This window comes from Cnephaeus nilssonii, assembly GCF_951640355.1.
Source record: "Cnephaeus nilssonii genome assembly, chromosome: 21".
Classification (NCBI taxonomy): domain Eukaryota; kingdom Metazoa; phylum Chordata; class Mammalia; order Chiroptera; family Vespertilionidae; genus Cnephaeus; species Cnephaeus nilssonii.
Window position 1 is genome coordinate 5425636 of NC_137092.1, and position 18651 is coordinate 5444286.

An 18651-nucleotide genomic window follows, 5' to 3' on the forward strand; every position below is an offset into this window, starting at 1 on the left:
GTGGAAGTTGGTTCAGCCGCTATGGAAAACAGTAAGGAGGTTCCTCACAAAATTAAAAATGTATCTACCATGTAACCCAGCAATTCCACTTCTGGGTATATTCCCAAAGGAAATGCAATTAGGATCTCACAGCGATATCTGCACCCCATGTTTATTCACATTATTCACAATAGCCACGAGATGGAAGAAACCTAAGTGCCCATCGATGGATGGATGGATACAAAAGATGTGGCACATTACAATGAAATATTATTAAGACATGAGAAAGAAGGACATCCTGGCATTTGCGACTACATGGATAGACCTTGAGCACATTATGCTAAGTGAAATAAGTCAGAGAAAGACAAGGGCTGTCTGATGTCACTTTTGTGTGGGATCTAAAAAAGCCAAACTTGTAAAAACAGAGTAAAATGGTGGGTACCCGGGGCTGGGGGCAGGAGGCAGGGGAGAGATAGAGCAGATGAGGTTTAAGGGCACAAACTTACAATAAGTAGTTACCAGTTTAACAACATAAGCCCTAGAGATCTAATGCACAGAGTAATGAATATCGACAGCAATATTATATTCAAGCTTTTTAAGAGACTAGAACTTAATTATTCCACTCACCAAAAAGGAATGATTATGTAACTTGATAGAAGTGCTAATTGTGACTAGGGTGGCAATCATATCGCAATATATAAATGTATTAATCTTAAAATGATACAATGTTATATGTCCAATCTATTTCAATTTTTAAAAATTGTCTGTTTTGAGGGGGGAAAGAGTATTTTAAATGCCTACAGAGAAGAGCGAAAGACGAATTCTAGTTTTTTAGGACTTTTAATGACACAAGCAAGCTACAGCCCCAAGCGCATCCTCATGCATCTTTGTATCTTGAGGTGCTAATGGCAGAGCTCCAAGCCCTTCTAACCAGATCCTAGTTCCTAAAATATCATTCCTTTGAAACTGATAGCATTTAACTTTCGTTAGAATTCTTAAGAAAAAGAGACCACGAAGGTACTCTCCCATTGCATACAGGAAAACAGCTTCTGTTATTATTATTATTATTATTATTATTGTTGTTGTTTTTTTCTTTTTGTTTGCATGCAAAATATCAAAAGGTTTTTTCCTGGTAAAGGACAGTCTACATTCTTAGCCTTGTAATGGCCCCTTACAGGTAGCTGGAAAGAACTGGAACATCTTCCCACGAAACTACCAGGCTCTTCCTGGACTCCCAACGTTCATTCAAAGAGGTTCCGGTCAGAACCCAACAGAACCCAATTTACTTACTGAGTTCAGGTGAACACACCTGGGCCGTGACTGCTTATGCAGCTAGACTGGCCATTGTGTGCTCAGCAGTAGCTCACAGACCCCCCTGAGCGTGACCCCTGAGCACCCAGGCCGGCTCACCCAGTGGCCCAGCCCTGGGGGATGCTGCTGCCCGGGCCGGCCAGGCATGAACGGCAGGTGCTCACCATGCTGCCCGCTGTGCCCTGCGTGGTTCACTTCATTGTGAAGTCTGAATTTGGTGCCCAAGTGCTGACCCATCTGCCAGTTTAAGAGAAGATAACCGTGGCTGCGATGACTGGGAACCTGATGGAATCGATTGAGAATGTCCGTAGATGGAAATTCCAAAAATCCTTAGTGCTTAGAGGCCAAAGATGGTCAGTGAATCATTGTCTCTGGCTGGCAGGTGATGTCTGTTCCAGTCACTGAGCCCAACACAAGTGTTATATATTGGACACCTGTTTCCATCTTCAAAGGAAAACCGTGGGGCCGTGTGACAATGGCTTCCTCTCATCCCCACTACCCTCTGCTCTGTGTGCTGCCAGCCTCCGGACAGGCTGTATACGACCCAGAGACAGAGGAGACGGCAGGCATTCTACCCATCGGCCCTTCCCTGCCTCCCTCCAGCGAAGTACCAGCCACCTAACAATCTTCTTAGTCCCGACCCCCCTCTTCTAACGCCAACCCGCTGACTACAAGGAGAGTGGGAGCTGACTTGGGAGGCAATGCGCCAGCAACCCGAATCCTCCTTCCTCCTGTGTGCGTGGGCTATAAGGGACAGACTACAGCCAGGAGCTTTAAGTCTGTGACCGCGGCACCCCCTCAGTCAACCAACATGGGCAGACCACTGGCAGCAGCGACAGAAACTCACCTCCCGGGGGCTCTGGTTGCCCCGAGGGAACCGGTCGCAGGGCCTTGGAACTCAGAGGAGCAGTCAGTCCTTCAACTCCAAACCACGGTCCTCCCTTCAGGAGCGGGAGGTGCTCGGCAGTGGGACAGAGCACAGAAACTCAGCTGCAGAGCCCCGTGGGTCTGCGGCCCCTGCCTTCCCTCACCTGCAAGAAACCGGCTTTGGAGACGCAGAGGGGACTGCTGATGGGACCGGCACGTCATTTATCTTTTAGGAGCCTTCAGAAACACTTAGTGTGACTCTGCTTTCATTTTCAAACTCTCCCCCTCTATTCCTAGCTCAGGATTTCCATTTACCCATGAAAGCAAACAGGAGAGGTCTCAGGATCGTGTGCGTGAGGCCACACCCAGCGGCCAGGTGTCGGTGGGTTTTGTATCCAGTGGATGGTGTTTCTAGATTAAAATATTTTCAAGGGTAACGTGATACGGCCTCCCTGAGCAGTGACTGCGTTTGGCGACGCTCCCGTAATCCTATCAGCGAACTCTATCTCAGAAATACGGGCGCCCACCCCAGCAGGTCTGTGACTGTAACCACATGCCAGTGAGGGTGGCGTCAGCCCGTGACTGCTGAGCGGCAGAAGGGAGACACTGCCGGGCAGCACATGGGGCCCGTGCTCCCCCGAGAGCCGGGATCTATTATTTATCGCCGGTCTCTCCCGGCGGCGAGGTGGGCCTGCTGGGAGTGCGTGTGAGTTGATGACCAGCTGTTACTCATTATTTATCCCGAAACTGTTTTACAAGTCAGAACAGAAGAATCTTCGAAACTGTGAGCAAACCAGCATTTGGAGAAGCTTCTTGGTGGTGTGGGACCAGCAGCCTTCGCCTGTTTTTCTTGCCCTTTGGGGGTCAGCGCTGTCTTTTTGGCCACTTTTCCCACTGACTTCACCCCATAGTCACCCTAAATCTCAGAGACTGTCTCATTGGTATGGAAGCCACGGGCCTTACTGTGCTTTGGGAACATTGAGAAAACTCTTGCCAATTGATTTTCTTTGCTCTCTTTCTTTTTTAATGTAAACAATTTTTACACTTCTTTCAAATAAAAATCAATGTTATAAAAATTGCCAAGTGATTTTCTAAGAATAATTCCAATGACAAATTTAAAACACTGCTTTAAAGAAATGTAATTTTTAAAAGGACTTTGTCCCTTCCCTCACTTTCTAGCTTAAGTTTGGCAACCTGTGCCTAGAGCTAAGAAGAGCAGAGTCTTTTAGGAACGTTCTTTCTCCTTTACCTAATCACTTACCCTTCTCTCCCCTGCCTTCCACCCCCAGCCGAAAGGAAGAGCATTGACTTACAATTATAGAAGAAAAATATAAGGAATAAAATGTCAAACATATTATATACATCGATGCCTGATCTATGCTCCTCAAGATGATTTCTAAAAGCTATGATTTGGGGAAAAAGTCTATTCTTGCATTAGGAAAAAAACAATCTAGAGGATGCCTTAAGGAATGCCTGTGGTCAAGGGATGGCCAGTTGGAAAGGGTGCTGAGAAGGAGAATGAAGTGAATTTATAGACACTGACGTGGTCGCGTGACTCAGTATTCCTAAAAGCTCCACTGTTCTCTGCAGCGTCCCCTCCTAAACTCCTGCCCTGAGCGTGCTAGCAAGTGCCTGCGGAGGGCTGCCCCGGCTTCTTGGACGGAACCTGAGCTAACCACTGAGCTAACCGGGAGGTGAGGCCCCTCTAAAGCACTTGCTTTCTTGTTTATGCCTCTGAGGTCAGGGTCCTACCCAAGTCCTGCTGATGAAAAAAAAAAAATAGTTTGGGAAGGGCCAGGGACAGCCATCTGAGGTGGAGTCTCCCACTCAGGTAGAAGGAATTCGGAGGGATACAGTGATGTGTATGACTGCCTGTCAAAAGGCACCTCTGGGCACATGTGCAGTCCCATAATTAACACTGACAATAGCGTCATAAAGCGGTGGGTGGTTATTATCTTCAGAGGAGGGCGTCCCAGTGCGCATCCTGTCCTAAAGGCAGACACAGACTCTTAGAAGCGAGACCCGTGGGGAGTCATGAGAGCCTCACTTCCTTCCCCAGCATCCCACCCTCCTGAGTGATGTTTGGAATGAAGAGGCAGGAACAGGTCTCATTGCGCAACTTCTTTCCCACATGCCCCCACGTGAATGGGAAGCCCTGACCGCTGGTCCCAGGCAGCCCCAGGCCGGCTGACAGCAGTGGGAGTGTCCACCTGCGGAGGACACAGGCTGCTGCCCGGGCCAAGCCCTGAACTACTTGCTTCTTTCTCATCAGCTTCGTCCACCTCCTCCTGTGATCCGCAAGCCCTAAAGGGTTGCCCTGCTCGCCTGCCTTTACCAACTCCTGTCCCGGATTTAAGGTGGGCCGTCCGCATCCTGGGGCCCTCTCAGTCAGGGACGGTTAGTCACCCCAGCGCAGGACAGAGTCCCTCACCCCGCCAGGCCCCTACCCTCTCTGTTATCGCCTCACCCCGAGGCACCTAGTCCTGTTTCCTAGCTCAGTCGTTTGTCTACAAAGCCACCACAAGGAAGGGACAGAGGCACACTTATGGGGAATATACAAACCCACGGTCATTTTTTTCTTAGTTTTTAAACTTTGTTACTGCTGTTTTTCTCCTTATTGTAGAAAATGTGGAAAGTAGAGAAAAGTGTAGCGTCAGAATGCTTCAGTAGAATTCTTTCTAGTGCTTATTAAACGTTTTGCATAGCTGGGCTTGTAATATATAGTTTTGCAACATGCTTTTAAAAAAATTTAGTATCAAGAGCATTTCCCATGTTATTAAGAACTTTGAAATAAATACCTGTTTTCATAGCTATATCCACTGCATGGCTGTACTGCAGTTAATCATTTCCCTAATGACAGTTTTTGTTGACCTGAAAATGGCTTTCTTTCACTCTTGTTTTCGAAGGATATTCCCACTGGTTAAATGACCCAAGGCTGACAGTCATTTTCCCTGACCATATCAAAGATTTTCTTCTCTGGCTTAATGTTTTGCAGCTGCAAACTCACCTGTCAGCCTGATCGTTGTTCCATCGGCAGTATATACTTTCTATATCCGCATCCATCTTCAACTAGACTCAATTATTAAGTATTTCTGTCACTTTTGCTGAACCGTTTGAATGTAAGTTGCAGAATTCACGGTGCTTTCTGAAATATTTAATCTTTTTTATATGTTCAGCTTGCCTGAAATATTTCAGCTTGCCTTGCCTAAAAATAAAGATATTCTCCTACAGAAACATAATTCCGTGTCACATGTAAGAAAACTAACAGTGATTTCATAATCTCATCTAATATACAGTCTATATTCAAACTTCCCCAATTGTTTCTTAAAATGACTTTTATGGTTTCCCTCCTTCCCCTCCCCTTCCTCCCCTCCCCGCAGCTCTCTCTCCCTGATTCAGGACTCCATCAAGATTCATCTTTTTTGGTTTGTTTCTTTTCATGACAATAATGTTTACAAAGAGTGAGTCTGGGCTAGTTGTCACGTAGACTGTCTCAAATTCTGGATTTATTTCAGAATGTGCTTTTAAAAATATATACAAATGAAGATATTCCCACGCTTAAAATCTTCCATTGGCAACTATAACATTTAGAAAAGAAAGCCCAAACTCATGACCCTGGCTTGCGAAGGCCTGAGGATTTGGCGTGACCTTACCGGGAACGCTCTCCTCTCCTCTCCCTCACTTCACTTAAGGCACGTGGCTGTCGCCCAGGTTCTCAGCCCCACAGAGCATGTCCTCACAGGACTTAGCATTAGCCGTGCCCTCTGCCTAATGTGCTCTCCGCTGAGCTTTGCTTGGAAGTTGGCGCCTTCTTATACTTCAAATCTCAGCGTGAGCCCCATCCTCTCAGAAGTGGCCTTTCCTACCTTGACCCTCAGTCACCCACCCTTACTTCACCCTACTTTGACTTCTCCGCGTGATACCTCTCACAACCAGACATTTTTTCTTGTTATTTTTCTTGAACTCCATGAGAGCAGGGGCTGGGCTCTGTCTGGCTCATTACTATGTTCCCAGCACCCAGAACAGTTCCTGACACGTAGCAGACTCCAAATACTTGCTGGATATTGTAATGAATAAGCTGAAAGCTGAGGACTGAAACGAAGCCAGCCATTGAGAGAGGCCGGGGGGAACTAGGCCGAGGGAGCTGCCAGGGAAGAGGCCCTGAGAGAGAGAACCCCGAGGCTCGGTCTGTTGGGGCCTGAGATGTCCTGTGTGTGGAGGGGACAGGGAAATGCAGGAGCGGGGAGAGGTGAGCAGGACCAGGTGACCGCGGGCTTGGTGGGCCATGGGAGGGAACTTGGATTTTATTTTAAACCAAAGGTGAGGCCGCTATAGTTTTTCAAGTAGGAGATTGACATGATCTGATTTGCACCTTTAAGCACATCATTTAAAAGGCAATTCAACTTGAGATGGAGATAATATGAGTGATAGAAAGCCACATGCATCTGAGAAGACTTGCAAGTGGCAAGTCCTGATTCATGGGGACATGCTGAACCTGACAGGGTGCACTTCCTTCGAGGCTTTGGGATCAGCACGCAGAGCACCTATGAGTAAGAAGGAATCTTCATCTGCCTCCGAGACAGCACAGTCAGCTCATTCAGGTGTCTTTAAGGGCCTGATATTAAAGGTAGTTGTTGGTAATAATTGCACAACCACCCTACGGAAAGAAGATTTGTTATTTGTGTTTTGCAGTTGAGGAAACAGGCTAAAGAGGAAAGGTGAGGACTTGTTCAAGGTCAGTCAGCCAGTAAGTGGCCGAGGTGGACCTCAAATGTAAGTCTAGTTTGATGCCAAAGTTGTATTTGCCATAAGGCGCTCCTAAAAAGAGAAATGGTGTTTGGATCAGTGGTTCTGACCATATTCAAAGAGACACTGAAATGGGGGTTTCTTTAACATATCCTTCAGCAGTAGGAACATTTAAATGTCATTTCGGTGGAGAAATAGATGAGAAATAGATTCTTTGGCCCGGAGAAACTTTAGTCTTGGTATTTTTACGAAGGAGAACAGACAGACCTTTTTTAAAAAAATTAACTTGCTCTGGAGAGGAAGTGCATGGGAGGAAGAGTTCTTCCCGGTGTCTTTGGAGCGTGGCAGCCTGTAACCGAGGAAAGCTGCCGCCCGGTTTCCCGGGGGCCGCGGAGTTTGCTTTTTCAGGCCTGGGAGCGCCTCCGGCACGGAGCCGCCTTGTTCCCCTCCTCGGCCCCCCGGTCCCCGCACAGAGCCCCTCTCTTAACCCGCGGAGCCCGCTGCGTGCTCGCTCTCGGGCCTGGACGAGCCTGGGGCAGGAGGCACTGGCTTGGGGCGCCCGTCGTTTAAAGGGTCTGGCCGGACCGCTCTGAACTCTTCCTGGACGATGCCGGTCGCTCCGCCCACCCATTCGTGTTGGAAGAAGACAGGAAAGCAACTTGGCCTGGGCGGCCGCGGGCAGGTCCTGGAGCGGGAAGGACCACGTCCCCCTTCCCCGCTTCCCACGTCCCCTCTCCCTTCTCCCCAATCCCTCTCCCCTCTCCCCTCTCCCCTCTCCCCTCTCCCCTCTCCCCAGTGCGGCTCGGACACGCAAGCCACGCCTCCGCCCGCCCCCCGCGCCTGCCATTGGCTGGTCCGAAAGACGCGGGGCGTTGTCGGTTTGAATGGGAGCGCCTGGCGCTCGGCGCAGGCGCAGAGGGAACGGGAGGGGCGGGCGGCACTGCGAGACCCCCGGGCGGCGTGCGAGCGGCGGGGCGGCGAGGGGAGCCTGGGAGCTCTGGCTCACGTGACCAGCCGGGGGCGGGGCCCGGGGCGGGGGGCGCGCGCCGGCCTCCCCCAGTGCCCCTGCCTGGCCTGCTGCCCGCGGCGCGCAGACCGGCCCGGGGGAGGGGACGTCACCCGTCAGTCGCCCGAGGCGTCCGCCGCTGCAGCGCCGCGCTCTCCGCGCTCTCCCGACTCGTCGGCCCGCGGGAGGTGAGTGGCGAGGGGCGTTCGAGGGCGCCCCGCGGAGGGAGGTGGCCCGGCGTGTGTGCGCGGACGGCGGGTCCGGGGTCCGGAGTCCGGGTCCGGGTATGGGGCGACCGCCTTTGTTCGGGGTGGGCCGCGGGGAGCCCGGGACGACCCCCCGCGGCGGTCTTGGGGGTTTTAAACTGCGAGTAAAGCTGCCAGCCGCGCTCGCCGATGTTTTAAGTAAAAAGTGGAACGGGGCGCAGTGAGCCCGCACCTGGTCCGAGCGCGGGGAGCGGATGAACCCCGAGCCCCGTGGCATCGCCTCCCCGGCCGGCTGCCCGGCGGGTGGGTTTGGTCAGGCACCTGCGCTCACCTCCATCGACGCCACCTGTCGCTGTGCCTTCCGAGTGGGCCACGGCTGCAGAGTTCCGGAGAGCGCGGAACATTCGGGAAACTCTAGACGCTCTCGGAGCGGTCAGAGGAGCCCCCTTTCACGTACATCCGTCTAACCGGGGTCATTGAAATCCGAAAGACAGCGAGTCCGGACGGACGTGCCGCCCGGTGCACCTGGAACCCTCGCGGAGGGGCCGGCGGCGGGGCAGACGCTGTGAGGGGGAGTCCCCGCGCCCAGCGGAGGGGCCGGCGGCCGCCCTGGGAGGAAGGCGGAGGCCCCATCACCGCGGGGCCATCCCCTCCTCACCGCTCGGGCTCGGCCTGTTCCCGTTCGGGGAGCAGCTCGGGCTCATCGTTCTGCATCGAGTCAGCAGCACAGACAAAGGGAGGCTCGCCGCTGGGGACGCGGGGTGTGAGGAGCGGGGGCCAGGGGCGGGGGCCAGGGGCACACCTGTCCCCCACACCGTGCCCTGGGCCCCTGGGCTCCTGGGCTCCGGCTGGTGCTGACGCCGAGGGGGGCAGATACAAAGTAAAGGTTGCGGGGTCCTGTGGTCGCGGTTCCCCCCAAGCCCTCTCCGCCAGACATGCCGCTGTATTTTCTTACGTTATTAAGTCAGCATTCGGTGCTACAAATATTTTAACATAAACCTCAGACTTGGTACCAGGCGAATGACAGCAAAGATAGGCTATAGCCTTTTTAAAATGAACTTGTTCTTAAGCATAAAGCATTTCTAAGACTTACTGAAAAGGTGAAATTTTGTAATTAGTTCTCAGGAACTTCAAAATGGAAAACCTGCCATAGATTTAGACTATTCTAAATCTAGTCTAATGGCCGTGTCCTTTTTAAATAATAACAACAGCTAATAACAGTAACTGTTCCGATTATTGCTACTGTACTCTGTGGGACTGGGTTAGGTGCTTTGTAAGTCCGGTCTCATCACAACACATGTTGCCTGAGTATCGTTGTGCCCAAACCACCTCTGAGGGTTGAACCAGTTTAAGGCCATGTAACTAACTACTAAGGCATTGCTGGGATCCAGACCAGCTCCCCCCCCCCCCTGCCCCGCCCCCCCAGGCTGCATGGTCTCTGGATTCCATCTGAGGGACAGAATCCTGCTTAAGGTGCCTGCAAGTGCTGTGCTTTGTTGTGAACTGAGCAGAAATAGCCCAGTCCTTTTTTTAGAACTGCTGTCTTTTTTCCCCAATACCTTCTACAACACACAACATCTTCAGTATCCTTTTTAATCATCTTTATGCATGTGCTGCCGAAGCAAGCACTTATTTGTATAAAAAGTAAAAAAATATAAGATTTTCCTGATTTACATGAATATGAATGCACTCTTTACTGTGGAGATGAAATATATTAAAGTGTAGTTTTCTCAATATTATCGGATTCTTTGCTGCTTTATAGTTCAGTTCTTCCCAGGCAGGAAATGAAAAAAAAAAAAGTGTGGGACATCAGTTATGTGCAAAGCAGTTTGCTTCTGGAGTTTTTGCAGTGTCTTTTAAATTATTTTTTATTTTTATTGATTTCAGAGAGGAAGGGAGAGGGAGAGATACATAAACATCAATGATGAGAGAGAATCATTGATTGGCTGCCTCCTGCACACCCCCTACTGGGGATTGCACCCGAAATCCAGGCATGTGCCCTTCACTGGAATCGAACCCGAACCCTCAGTCTGCAGGCTGACGTTCTACCCACTGAGCCACACCGGCTAGGGCTCTGCAGTGTCTTTTGCCTGTCTCTCTGTCCTGCCCTGTATGTTGCTGCCAGGTTATCTTCCTCACACAAATCCAGCTTTGCTATTCCTTTGCCGAAAAAATTATAAGGTTCCCCATTATGTAAATGCAAGGCCAAACCTGTGCGTCTGCCACATACATAGTCAGAGTCCCTCATGATTTGGTACCTCCTCTGACTTCTCTTGCCCGGCGCCTAACCCAGTGGGCTTGTCCTGGTGCACATTCTGTGTTCCCTCCTCCGTGCTCTTTTGGAGCCATTTCCTCTATTTTCCTAATAAGGCCTGTCCTCCAAGGTGCAGTACAGATTTTTTTCCAAAAAGCTTTCCTTGGTCCTTTTTTACTCAGAATTATTCTTCCCATGTCCCCTCATGACGTTACTGAGTTGCATAATAGAATCGTTTTTGCAGAGAAAGGTGTAACATTTGGAAGAAGAGAGTTCTATTTTCCTGGGAAAAATTCTAAAGTCAAACTCTTTAGGGCTCCCGTTTAAGCATTGGGATTTATTTCTGCTTAAGAACGTATTTGAAAGCAGTTTTGCTTTGTTCAAGTCCCGTTAAGAGAACTGATGTATTGTCACTTATTAGCTTAAGAACAGTGCTCAGTTGAAAGGACCACTTTTCTACCTCCCCGTTGAGTTTTTCACGCAGGCATTTTAATAATTGCCTTAAGCTGATGGCTGACCCGCATGGGCTCTGGGCCATATGCTCTGGTGACTTGATAACCAATTTTCCTCAAGTTGTGTTCTCCCCATTGTTTACTAATAAGTGTTTCTCTTTTTCTGGTTTGGTTATGTCTTCATAAGACTTTAAAATTTTACTTCTTTGAATTTCTATTAATAGCATCATGTTTGTCTGATAATTTGGGCCCTAAAAAGATAAAAACAAACAAATTTCTACTTATAAACAAAAGATTACACACAGCACACACAGACCAGGAAGGATAAGGCAGCATATACGTGGGGTGTTTTGGTGTGTTTGTTGTTGTTGGTTTGGAAATGGGCTTAGTGTGAATGGCCAGTGCTTTGGGATTGCAGACGTTCTCTTGTGATCCCGTCGCCTCAGCAGCCACGTGGGAAGCACTGGACATGTAATTGGCATTGATGAAAACTAGGATGTCTTTTGTTCAAGTTGTCTTGGCGTCTTTTACAACCTTGATATTATAATACCTCTATCCATAGCATTTTGTGTTGATAATAATTAACTAGAAATCTCTTTTCTGCCTGGCCGGTGTGGCTCAGTGGTTGAGTGTTGACCTATAACCCTCTGTTCTAGTTTTCTAGTTGGTTGATCCACTGCTTTTATTAAGTGTTTGCCTTTGTCTGTGAGAATTTTCTTCTTTCCTGTATATATTTTTAAATACATTTTTATTGATTTCAGAGAGGAAGAGAGAGAGAAATACCAGTAATGAGAGAGAATCATTTATCGGCTGCCTCCTGCACGCCCTCCACTGGGGATCGAGCCCACAACCCCAGCATGTGCCCTGACTGGGAATCGAACCTCGGCCTCCAGGTTCACAGGCTGACACTCAACCGCTAAGCTATGCTGGCTGGGCTCCTGTGTTTTCTTACTCATACTTTTATCTATTCTTAAGAAGTTCCTTTAACATTTCTTGTAATACTGGTTTCGTGATGAACTAAACTAGTGATAAACTCCTTTAGCTTCTTATTGTCTGTGCTCAAAATTGGAAATCTTGTAAGCTTTCTGCTGCTGCTTGTCTTTCCCAATGGGCTCTTAGCTGACTACGGAATCAAGTACCTAGCCGTTCTTGGGCCTGACCTGGCTTTCTTCCGACACTGATTCCCCACATCAGTCATGTATTCTGAGTCAGAATAAAGTTTCTTGCCTTTAAGTGGCTCCTTGTCGCCTCCACACTAAGATCACGTCTGACTTTGTCCTTGTTGGACTTTGTTTATTGCCCCTGTGCTTTTTCCTGTGTCTTCTCAGATTTCTGTGTAAACTTCCTGCTTTTACCTTCCTGCTCTGGATTTTGCACCGGCTGTTCCTTATACTGTCATCTCTTCCCACTATGTCTTTCAGATAAAATGTAACTAGAAATAGAGATTTGGATTCTGCAACAGGCCATATTTTAGTCCATCTAAAAGTAAGCCTATTTATAGATAGGTAAGTTGGCAGAAAATAACCAGTCTGCTAGGGTAGTTACTTGAGTTAATTTAGAAGTGGGTATTTGGGCATCCTACTTTATTTTATTTATTTATTTTTAAATATATTTTTATTGAATTGAGAGAGGAGAGAGGGAGAGAAACATCAGTGATGAGAGGGAATCATTGATTGGCTGCCTCCTGCATGCCCCCTGCTGGGGACCAAGCCTGCAACCCAGGCATGTGCCCCTGAGCAAAATCGAACCTGGGACCCTTCAGTCCGCAGGCCGACCCTCTATCCACTGAGCCAAGCCAGCCAGGGCCTGAGCATCCTACTTTATTACCCTATTCTTACTATGATGTGCATTTGTTACTATAAGCTGTACCCTGAATTCTAATAGAAAAGAACTTCATTTTAAAATACAGGGTGTCCCTAAAAATGTATACACACTTTTAATGTTTACAAAATTCGTGTTTATTAGCATACAGTTCATTTTCAAAATGTAAAAGAATCTACTGAAATGAATACTTTTTTTTTGTCAATGCTTGTTTTCAAAGTGTTGACCGTTCTGGTCCAGGCACTGCTGATAACAGAAAGCAATGGAATTGCAAACATCAAGAATCATTTTACTGAGTATTGATGCTTCAATTCATCACCTGGTGCTGGTTTTGTACTGTAAACTTTATTTTTTATGTAACCCCCATAAAAAATGTCCAGGGGGCACTTTAGGATAAATTTCCTTTGTTCAAGCTTAGTCTGGCTTCATTATTTCAAATCAGTTAAACCTGAAAAGGAGTGAAAATTTGAGTGAGTTATCGGCTGTTAAAGTGTGTATACATTTTTTGGGGGGACACCCTGTATATTCTTGATTCTCAATATTTAGCCACACTCATTGAAAAAAAGCTACTTTATCTGACTTGAAACATTACAACTGAAAGGGATTTTGGAGAATTTGAGTATTGTACCTTAGAAGGAATTGTTAGGATAAGAGAAGTTTAAAAGAATTTAAATGATCTCACCTAAAGGCAAGAAAAGTCAGTTATATTTTTTGTCTGATGTGTGTTCCCAGTTTTTAGAGGTACGTACTTAAAGAATCTAAACAAAAGTTACGGACATTTGAGTTGCAATAAGAAGGAGTGTAGATGAGTTTGAAAGTAGTACAAAAGATATGTCCACCACCCCTCTCCCCATCGCCTAGTGTGCAAATATGTCATTGTCCATGGAGCACAGCAGGCCTGGGACTTGTTTACGCTGGCTGTGTACCTTGGACAGTGCCCGGAAGTCCAGCTGGCTGGAGGACAGGCTCTGCCTTTTTGACTCCTAACCAGGTAATCAGTGTGAGGCGGTCAGTGATGCACCGGTTGACCTTTCTCTGTGGTTCTGTCCGTTTCTAGGGTGTGGAAGAGGTGATTGCTTTCTCTATTTCTCTACAGTCAGACCAGAAGATGCTTCCAGCTAACAGTTTTGTTAGCAGTGAGGTTTTGGAGCATTGTTCTTTAAAACCTGGGAGATGCTATTAAAGATCTATGTGTTCCTTACAAATTACAGGTTATAAGTCTTAATAGAGATTGGAGGTTAAACTTGATGGTTTCTTAATATTCTTTCAAAACTCTAATTTCCGTTCCATTTCCTGGTGTGTCATTACATTTTCTTATCCTAATGAACCATTCATAATTTAATATCTGTTGCTCATTTTATTAGTATTAAACTAGTAACACTCATAGGTAGAATAGATGTAACACTAAGATATAAAGTATGTGTTAAAGTATGAAGTGGATTTGTTAACTCCATGCAATGCAGAGGATGAATGAACACATTGTTACTAAATTGGTCAGAGTCCTCACAACACGAATCATTGAATCAAGAATTGCTTGTTTGTTCAATGAGTAATTTTAAGATAAGAACTGTTAATTATGGAGATTGTAATGTAAGAGTGAATTTTTTTGAGGATACTCTTTTTTTTGAGTACAGTTAAACCATATTATAAATTGTCCTAGTAAAATGGTGAATAGCGTTCTTGTCTTCTTGCTTGTTTTATTTTTTAAAATGGTTCTTTATGCAGTCTTTTTTTCTTTAATTTTTATTATTTTTATTTAAAATTCCCATCCCCTTACTCCCTCCTCTTTGGTAACCATCATCTTTTCTATGAGTCTGTTTTATTTATTCATTTATTTATTTATTTTAGATTAGATTACACATATAAGTGAGATCATGTGGTATTTGTCTTTCTCTAATTTATTTCACTTAGCACAATACCCTCTAGGAGGTCCATTCCTGTTGTCCCAAATGGCAACATTTTATTGTTTTTAATGGCTGAATAATATTCCATTGTGGATATATACCATATCTTCTTTTTTTTTTTTAAATATACTTTATTGATTTTTTACAGAGAGGAAAGGAGAGGGATAGAGAGTTAGATACATCGATGAGAGAGAAACATCGATCAGCTGCCTCCTGCACGCCCCCCACTGGGGATGTGCCCGCAACCAAGGTACATGCCCTTGACCAGAATCGAACCTGGGACCCTTCAGTCCGCAGGCCGACGCTCTATCCACTGAGCCAAACCGGTCAGGGCCATATCTTCTTTATCCATTCGTTTATTGATGGATATCTAGGTTCCATATCTTGTCTATTACTAGTGATGCTGCAGTGCATGTAGGGGTGCATGTATATGTATATGTATGTATATGTATATATTTCTAAATTAGTGTTTTTTATTTCTTCAGTTAAATACCTAGAAGTAGAATTGTTGGATCATATGGAAGTTCTATTTTTAATTTTGTTTTTGTGTTTGTTTTTTTAATTTATCTTTATTGTTGAAAGTATTACAGATGTCCCCTTTTTTACCCATTGACCCCTCCACCTGCTGCGCCCTATTTTTAATTATTTTAGGAATCTCCATACTGTTTTCCATATGGCTGCACCAATTTACCATCCCATCAACAGTGTTTTCCATAGAGGCTGCACCAGTCTGCATTCCCACCAGCAGTATAGGAGGGCTCCCTTTTCTCCACATCCCGCCAACACTTGTTGTTTGTTGATTGATTGATGATGGCATTCTGACAGGTGTGAGGTGATATCTCATTGCGGTTTTAATTTGCATCTCTCTGCCCTAGCCCGTTTTGTTCAGTGGTTAGAGGCGCCGGCCTGCAGACTGAAGGGTCTTGGGTTTGATTCTGGTCAAGGGCATGTACCTGGGTTGCAGGCTTGATCCCGGCCTCATTTGGGGTGTGTGAGAGACAGCTAATCGATGTGTGTCTCTCATATCAATGTTTCTCTCTGTCTGTCTTCCCCCTCCCTTCCACTCTCTCTAAAAATCGATGGAAAAAATATCCTTGCGTGAGAATTAACAGTAACAAAAATTCCATCTCTCTGATGACTAGCGATGTTGAGCATCTTTTCACATGTCTGTTGGCATCTGTGTGTCCTCTCTGGAGAAATGTCTATTCTGTCCCTTTGCCCATTTTTAAGTCGGATTGTTTGGTTTTTCTGGTGTTTAAGTTGTATGAGGTTCCTTATCTTTTTGGATGTTAACCGCTTATTGGATGTGTCACTGGCAAATATCTACTCCCTTTCAGAAAGTTGTCTTCTTGTTTTGTTGATGGTTTCCTTCGCTGTGTAAAACCTTTTATTTTGATGTAGCCTCATTTGTTTATTTTTTCTGTTGTTTCCCTTTGCCCGAGGAGACATTTTCCCAAAAATATCACTAAGAACGATGTCACAGAGTTTACTGCCTCTATGTTTTCTTCTAGGAGTTTCAGGGTTGCGAGTCTTAATTTAAGTCTCTAACCTATTTTGAGTTTCTTCTTGTATGTGGTGTAAGAAGCTGATCCAGTTTTATTCTTTGCATCTGTCTGGTTTTTCCAACACCATTTATTGAAGGGACTGTCTTTCCCCATCGTACATTCCTGCCTCCTTTGTCATAGATTAATTGAGCAGAGGCGTGGATTGATTTCTGGGCCCTCTGTCCTGTTCCATTGCTCTCCGTGTCCGTCGTGATGCTAGTACCACCTGAGAGGGGAAAGAAGTAGGATGGATTAGGTAGACGTACCCAGGAGACTTCAAAGGCAGTGATACTGTTCTTTATCCTAGCCTGGGTGGTGGTATGTAAGTGTTCATTGGGTCATCCTACCATACACAGGGTTCCTAACTTTCTTTGTACCTACTCAATAGTAATAAAAACATTTTAAAGGCCTTAATGAGTTCAAATACAATATACTTTGAGGGCAAATGAATACAAGTATAGCCTAAATGTCAGCACAGATATCTTCTTGGAAGAAAGAAATTTGCAGAGTTTAGAATCAGTTTGTTCAAATAATTATTGAATTTTCATTTTACATGTTAATAGCAATTTTTTTAAAATATATTTTATTGATTTTTTACAGAGAGGAAGGGAGAGGGATAGAGAGTTAGAAACATCGATGAGAGAGAAACATCGATCAGCTGCCTCCTGCACACCACCCACTGGGGATGTGCCCGCAACCAAGGTACATGCCCTTGACCGGAATTGAACCTGGGACCCTTCAGTCCACAGGACGACGCTCTATCCACTGAGCCAAACTAGTTTGGGCAATAGCAATTTTTAAACACTTAAAATACCATACTTTTGTTTTTAGATAATAATGTCATACATGTCCTATACTTGTTTATAAAAGAAAATATGACATAAAATTGTATTTCAAACCCGTTTAAAGTTGAACTTGAGAGTAGCTCTGAAATAAGCCTCACGCGCACCCTTATTTAGAAGCTGCTGGCCACAGTCACTGCTGCTCTCGGCCTGAGGCGGCTGTGCCATGGCTGTGTGACGAGGTGCAGCTTGGGGTCACTGCAGGTTCCTCTTTGAAAACAGGACTTCCAGCAAAGCATTTGTATTCCTTTTGCAGAAATGTTGCTGAAGTGCTGCTGAAAGGGCCAGAGATGCCAGGATTTGGGACACAGTGAACCTTTAAGCTGCCTGACACTGACCTCCTTTCACTGTTACTAAAGAAGAAGCGGGAGCTTAGCATGCATTAACACCAGTTCCTTCCCATGCTAACCGGACACTGTTCTGCAACAGTTCTCCTTGTACAGGACCGGATTGGCACAGAATAAGATAATTTCCTATTGTACTCAGCTTATAATATGACTCGATGGAGGAAAATTTGATGAGCATGAGGGAAGACCATTCTTTTCATGTTCGTTACAGGTAAGACTGCTGCTTTCTTCCTGGGTGGTTTTTAATCCTTATTTAAATATGTATTTAACTCTGATCATTTCAGATTTAACTTTGAAAATATTCAAAATACACCAGCCATAGTTAGTATCTCCTGTAAACAAAGTTTTCTTTCGTTGTGGTGGTTGTAAGTTTTTTTTCCTTTCTATAGGAAAATGGTATAGACACCAATTATATACTGTATAGTTTGTTTTTGTTGTTCTGTGGAAGAGTTTATCAATAGTTTATATTTTTATAACTTTCTATGATGCAAATGTAAAATTGAAAAATATTTCTAAATCTTTGGGAGTAAAAGATGGATTTTGTAATGTGGTCAGCTGAATGACCTAATTTTGTGTTACAAATTTTAAATGGTGATCATTCTAAATGAGCTCTTTTAAAAATGGGAATTAACATTGAAATGTGTGGGTACTTTTCTAAACATGATAAGCTAGTAGCCAGTTTAATATTTAGTGATAAAATATGACATTTCTGTACATTTGGAAACAAAGCAAGAATATCTGCTTCATTATTATTTAACATTTATTCTGGAAGTTCTGGTCATTGCACTAAACTGTAAAATAAACATAAATACTAGAATGGAAGACATAATTTTTAATAAGGTGATTAGATACTAATAACTTCTTTATCAAAACTGTTCCAAGTTGCTCAGCAGGTGTGGCTCAGTGTTTGAACATCCACCCATGAACTAGGAGGTCACGGTTCGATTCCAGGTCAGGGTACATGCCCGAGTTGCAGGCTCGATCCCCAGTAGGAGACTTGCAGGAGGCGGCCGATCGATGATTCTCTCTCATCATTGATGTTCCTATGCCCCTATCCCTTCCTCTCTGAAATCAGTGAAAATATATTTTTAAAAAACACAGAAAAAGAAACGGTTCCAAGTTAATGTTAAATAAATATGAGAACATACAGCAATGAACATTGAAAATCTCTAATGAGTGACGGTCTCTGCTGTGTTAACACGGTTAGGAAGCAGGGGTCCTGGAGCAGATGGCTCATGCTAGGGCATGGTGCAAGGAAGTTTGTACAGGTAAGCGGGGGGGGGGGGGGGGATTTTTATTAAAAATAAATAGTTTCAAATAAAAGAAAACGGAAGGCATTCAACATAGTTAAAATGAGCTTTTACTACATGGA

General features: G+C 45.4%; 1 protein-coding gene across 2 annotated transcripts in view; it reads left to right on the forward strand.

The window, feature by feature from the left end:
• Nucleotides 1–7902: 7902 nt before the first annotated feature.
• The window catches only part of GPSM2 (G protein signaling modulator 2), a 34010-nt gene continuing 23261 nt past the window's right edge, over nt 7903–18651 (forward strand). Inside the window, exons 1-2 of one of the 2 annotated variants that reach the window (XM_079760600.1) lie at nt 7959–8097; nt 17189–17490. In XM_079760600.1, coding sequence (XP_079616726.1) covers nt 17435–17490 — 56 coding nt within the window. In that variant the 5' untranslated portion in view covers nt 7959–8097; nt 17189–17434. Of the gene's footprint in view, nt 8098–17188; nt 17491–18651 lie in introns of both variants that reach the window. The other variant, XM_079760601.1, reaches the window with a different exon arrangement.